Raw genomic sequence first — 6235 nt, forward strand, 5'->3', positions numbered from 1 at the left:
AGAGTAAAGAACAAGAGCCAAACAGCAAGGAAGAGAAGAAGATTCAAGCAACTTACCAAGGGAAGGGAGAAGGAGGACAATGAGCTTGCAACCTAGCCGCCACCCGTTGGAACAAGCAAAGAAGGTGAGTTCTTCTTCTCTCTCTCAATCTTGTTTGCTTTCTCTGTTTGTTTGTCTCTCTCTTCTCTCTCTTTACATGCTGGATCTTGTCATCTATGGAGGTTTTTTTGCACGTTTTTTAAGCAAGTTTGAAAAGAAATGGTCCGACTGTGCGCGTCTGTCAGCGTGTCCAGATGACAGTGTAGACGCAGGTATAGACACGAAAATAGACGCGCTGACAGATGCCCACAGAGACGTAGATATAGACGCGCACAGAGACGCAGGTATAGATGCTGCATGTAATATGTTTTATCTGCACAGGGTAATATGATTTTTCTTGTGTAGATGTGGAATCCTGGATCCTCCAGCACCCATTCAACAAGGAGCAATTCATGGGGGAGATGACCAATTATCTTGGTCGCCCTCCCACTGCAGAGGAGGTTTTTAGTGTGATGTCTCAGACACCTATCACATCTTTTCCTACACAAGGATTAGCTGAGGTACATGGATCGACCGAAGCACATGCATCTGCAGAAGCACGTGTATCGAGTGAGGTAGAGGGTAGTGCACGTCGAGGGAGGAGGGAGAGTCGTGCGGAAGGACGAGGAGGTTGAGGGCTTTGTGGGGGTTGCCTAGGTGGTGGCTCTAGATCACCCTCACCGGAAAATGAGAGAGGTGAGCCTCCACAAGTGTACTACTCTATCACTGATGTTGGTGGTATCTTGCATGACTTTGAGGGGAGGGAAGTGATAGCCTACTTGAGAAGTGTCGTGCATGCCACATACAAAGATTGCATGATTCCCTTCAAGCACCAAAAAAATGGTTTGTGGCAAGAGGTGCTGCGGGTAGTACATAAAAGGTACCCTAATCCCGAGAATTCACGATTCTCAGATGATTGGGGACGGTCAAAGGTGAGAGACGCGCTTCATAACAAGAGGTCTCACCTTATGACGCGCGCCAAGGAGTCATTGCGGAGATAAGAGCAGGGGCGCCCTGGATATGGCCAACCACCCAATTGCCACCGCAAGGAGTGGAAAGAGGCCAAGAAGAGAGTAGTGGAGAAAATGACAAGTCGCCAGCATGCAGAGACGCGACGTATCCAGATGGCAACCATGGGATCGTCGCATTACGGATCGGGTGGCAGGGAGTCATGGGAGGCTGAGTTTGTAAGTATTATTTGATTTCTTTTTTTAAATTAAATTTTGTAATTTGTTTCACTTCATTATGTAGTGTGTTTTAATACGTTGTATGTTCAAATTTTTTTGTAGTATCATATCGTTGGTAGGATGCCTATTCCTAGAGAGGTAGGCTACCATCGAGGTCATAACCGGGCGTCCACTTGGCAGCATTTCTACGAGGAGGGACTCATCACGGAGGAGCAATATAATCGCGCCATGAGGATTCCACCACCAGAAGAGGTATGCTTTATTTTTTACATGAAAAGTATAGATAACTCTAATTTATTATTTGTAATGGTATTTATATACCTTAATCCTTTGTGTAGGCGAACCCTGATACAGTTGAGGATAGTGAAGGGGGGACTAGCAGTAGCGGTGGCAACAACGGTAGCGGCACATGCAGCGGTGGTGGTAGCGATGATGATGCCTCTTCTGAGGAGATATAGAGGAGCCCTATGCATGCATGTCTCCCCTTGGCTTGTAATTTTCATTTTTGATATGTATTACTTTCAGCTAGTGCTTGCGACCATGACGTCATAAGCACTAGAACTCATAATGTAAAAACGTTTTATCTATATATATGAAATTTCGTGTTCTGCATACATTGTTTTGTTTTCAGTATCCAATCTTCGAAATAATCTTTCTTTGTTTTCCCTAAGCATACAATTTGATGTTGATGGGGGGAAAAAAACCAGTTTTTTTCATACCTCTGTTTTGCGCGTCTATTAGTGCGTCTAAATTATCGGATAAATACGCGTGTGACAAATCCCAGAGGTGATGCAACTCCATTAGAACGATAAGACGAAGACACCGCATCTATGCCTCCACAACAATCACTTGATCCACGCTCTCTAGAACCGCCATGAGAGCGAGGAGTAGTACGTGTATCCGAGCCGACTGCCGGCTCACTGCATCCGTATCTCTGCAGCATCCCCCTGACCCTAAAGTACTCCCTCCATCTAGCCCAATTCTGGAGCATCGACCTCATTTGCTCGAAGCTGAAGCATCTGATCGCGCCGAAGTAGATCTAATAGTGCAGCCTGACGATGTCCGAGACAGCTCCTGGTCTACCATGTCTCTGAATCTCACCATCTGATCTGGAGACATGCGCGTGAAGATATCCTGTAACTCCTCATCGCTCATCCCTTGAATCATCCTGATGATCTAAGTATCCACAAAGGTCAGTTGCATAGACAAAAAATGATGTTAGCATAATCAATTTAAATCATACAAAGCACAGTAATATAAATCTTAAAAAAATGATTTTACTTAAAATACATATCTTATGTACCCTTATAAGTGTTTAGTCAACAAATTGAGTAAGTGAATGCTCCAAGTATGAAGTATCCTATGGTCCCATGTCAATCTCCTGACACAACTCGGCATAAACTGGAATGTTGATAGACATGTCACCACAAAAGGATGAGTCCACCTCGTTCTCGAAGAATTCTTGGACTCCTGTATTTCCATCATTGTTACCCGATGTTGGCTCCTCTACATGCTCCAAGCTTTCGGTGGCCTCTACCCCTTGCAATATCGACCCCTCTATTTGCATATTGTCCTCATCTATGCTCGGAATATCGCTTTGATCATATGCTCTCACACTTCGGGGAGCTAAAGGTATAACATACCACCATCGAGGTTGTCGGGGGTTTTGATAGAAGATTGTCTGTTCACAAATACGTACAAGAGAGATTTAACTATTGTGACATGTACCATGTCGTAATACAATTAACAAATAAATGAGTTCATGCACCTATTCACAATGGGCCGGCAACACAAAGGTGTCACACAAATCTGTCCATTTTTTTCGGAATCTATTTTGAGAAATCCAGATGGACCTCGTCGGACTGTTGCTCCAGCTCCTTCAAGTACCACTTTGAATCACTGCATATCGAATAGTATCATGGAGAAGCTATGGTAATCCATCGTAACAATACTTTGCAAGTTCCCAAAATACTCCATCTCATCTATAACCGTGTTTGGATCCATTGCTCGTCGTCGGCTCTCTTGCTCAAACCTTGCCATGATACTACAGTCTGTTGTGGAGCACATTTTGTCAATATGCTCCATGCGAAAATGCCGTCCGTGGCGACCACGTTGCACTATATATTTTATATTGCACATTGAAATACTCAATTAGTTTTCACATATAAAATATAGCTACGACAAATCCTAAATACATCATCACCTTTGGACTACATCCCCTCGAGAATTCCCACTCCTCAATTGAGACTTTCGCCCCTTTGCGAGACACTACGGTGAAAGCTCCATGCAACCATCCCATTGACATAAATCGCGGAACCTTCTCCATGCCCTGGGATATTGAATCAGTCGATGGCGCGTACTACGTCGAAATTCAGATCGCGCTTCCTCTTGATCTTGCCTAGCTTGCTGGTACATGGCGAGGCACGTCTCCATAGAGGCATAGTGTAACATACAAAAGCGATTCAATTTCTCCTCCACTGCAGCATCCATTCTTTTTTCTACTCCATTTCCAACCATCACATCTCCAATCAATCTATCATCATCCTTCAGTGACCATAGTATACTGTTGTCTGGATTCACCATTGGTAGCCATTGTGAAATATGCACTAGCGCATCAGACACCAACCAACCTTCAGCCATGCTACCTTTTGGTTGAGCTCGTTGTCACACAAAGCCTTTCAGGATTTTCATGAAGGGCTCCAAGAAGAACATACATCGTGTATGGACAGGTCCAGCAATCTCCACTTCATCTACAAGATGCACAAGAAGGTGGATTTGTTCGTGAGCATGCCGGTAGCCAAGTATTTCTCAAAGAGATAGACCGTCTCCATTGCTCCCCACCTCGCGGATTCAATAGAGGACATCTTAATCTCCTTCTGTGAGATCCATTGCACTAAAGTCGACAACCTGTAAATGGCCCCGTGTATTTTTGGAGCAAGGCATCCTGCAATCGCGATCGGTAGTACAAACTACCACAAATGAGAAAGCATTATGAACAATGACTACACTTCAAATAGCAAAATATGCAAGCCACTTACAATCCATTTGTAGTACAAACCTGACATATCTTATGCAAATCATGGGATTTTAGCCATGATAATTGGTCGTCTTTAGAAAACACAAACCTGAGAGAATGTATCATACTCGTCGGAGTGCAGATAGACTTGACTATTTGCTTCACAATGCGCTCTTCTTTATTGGACAAAATCCAAGGAGCTCGAGATAGCTGCACGTGACCATCAGCACTTGACTACAGCCAAAGTGCCTCCATCTTGCCTACCTCCTTCAAATCCATTCGTGCCCCTATAGTGTCTCTTTTTCCTATGATGTGGTCCCATAGCAAGTTGCCTACATTCTTGAAAATATGCATGGGATCCAACAAGTGGTTGATATGTAAGTGGGTCCAATATGGCAACTCGTAGAAAACTGAGAGCCGTCGCATTCCGTTTGGATGTGATTCCTCATGGACCATTTTCAGCTCATACTAGCTTTGGGCATTCATATTATTGGAGGTCGTCCAAGAAAACCTTCCCTGAGTTCATGACCCTTTGGCAAGAAAGCGACGTGTCCTTGATATATCATCTTATTCATCATTCCTGACCTTCATGAGTCTAACTGTGGCTTGCACAATGGACATGCATGATAACCTGAAGTAACCAGACCTGTCCCAACACCTCTATCCAGTGAATACAAACTTGAACGAGCTATGATAGATATTACCAACGAGAACGGAAGCCTATTTACCTGAGCACTCTCCGAATCCCAAAAAGTCATGCATCCTCCATATGAGAATGGCTCGAATATTGGCGGGCCATCAACCATCACGCTTGCTCATATCTTGCATGATGACCTCCTCCTCCCACAAAATCTTAAGCTCATCGAATAATGGACGAAGATACACGTCCATATTTTTGACTTTGTAGCAGCCGGGGACGAGTAAGCTAAGGACAAGATGTCCTTTCTTCATAGAAAGCCATGGAGGGATATTGTAATTGACAAGGACTATAGGCCACACACTGTAAGAAATTGAGCGCAGACCAAATAGGTTCACTCCATCCATTGCAAGATCGAGCCGAAGATTCCTCTCCCTCTCTCTCCCTCTCCCTCTCTTTCCCTATTATGTTTAATATTTTTTCTCTCTCCTCTCCCTCTCTCATTTCCTTTTCTCTCTTCCTCTCCCTCTCTCATTTCCTCTCCCTCCCTTTCTCTCTTTCCCTATTATGTTTAATGTTTTCTCTCTCTCCTCTCCCTCTCTCATTTCCTTTTCTCTCTTCCTCTCCCTCTCTCTTTCCCTATTATGTTTAATTTTTACCTCTCTTTCCTCTCCCTCTCTCATTTTCTCTCCCTCCCTTGCCCTCTCCCTCTCTTTCTCTCTTTCCCTATTATGTTCTCTCCTCTCCCTCTCTCATTTCCTTTTCTCTCTTCCTCTCCCTCTCTCATTTCTTCTCCCCCCCTCACCCTCACCCTCTCTTTCTCTCTTTCCCTATTATGTCTAATGTTTTTTCTCTCTCCTCTCTCCTCTCTCCTCTCTCATTTCCTTTTTCTCTCTTCCTCTCCCTCTCTCTTTCCCTATTATGTTTAATGTTTCCCTCTCTTTCCTCTCTCTCCCTATCCCTCTTCCTCTGCCTCCCTCTCCCTCTCCCTCTCTTTCTCTCTTTCTCTCTTTCCCTATTATGTTTAATGTTTTTTCTCTCTCCTCTCCCTCTCTCATTTCCTTTTCTGTCTTCCTCTCCCTCTCTCATTTCCTCTCCCTCCCTCACCCTCACCCTCTCTTTCCCTCTTTCCCTATTATGTTTAATGTGTTTGCTCTCTCCTCTCTTATTTCCTTTTCCCTCTTCATCTCCCTCTCTCATTTCCTCTCCCTCCCTCTCCCTCTCCCTCTCTTTCCCTCTTTCTCTATTATGTTTAATGTGTTTTCTCTCTCCTCTCCCTTTCCTTTTCTCTCTTCCTCTATTTCTCTCATTTGCTGT

General features: G+C 44.2%; 1 protein-coding gene across 1 annotated transcript; it reads left to right on the forward strand.

Annotated features, from left to right (window-relative positions):
* Positions 1-728: 728 nt before the first annotated feature.
* Positions 729-1790, forward strand: LOC148013905 (uncharacterized). Its single transcript, XM_087667367.1, has 3 exons — positions 729-1265; positions 1368-1517; positions 1604-1790. The coding sequence occupies exons 1-3, from the start codon at positions 1164-1166 to the stop codon at positions 1721-1723; spliced, it is 372 nt and encodes a 123-aa protein (XP_087523493.1). The 5' UTR covers positions 729-1163; the 3' UTR covers positions 1724-1790.
* Positions 1791-6235: the final 4445 nt, after the last annotated feature.

This window comes from Lygodium microphyllum, chromosome 25, assembly GCF_053477565.2.
Source record: "Lygodium microphyllum isolate KBCC chromosome 25, Lygodium_microphyllum_v1.1.10, whole genome shotgun sequence".
In the NCBI taxonomy this organism is placed as follows: domain Eukaryota; kingdom Viridiplantae; phylum Streptophyta; class Polypodiopsida; order Schizaeales; family Lygodiaceae; genus Lygodium; species Lygodium microphyllum.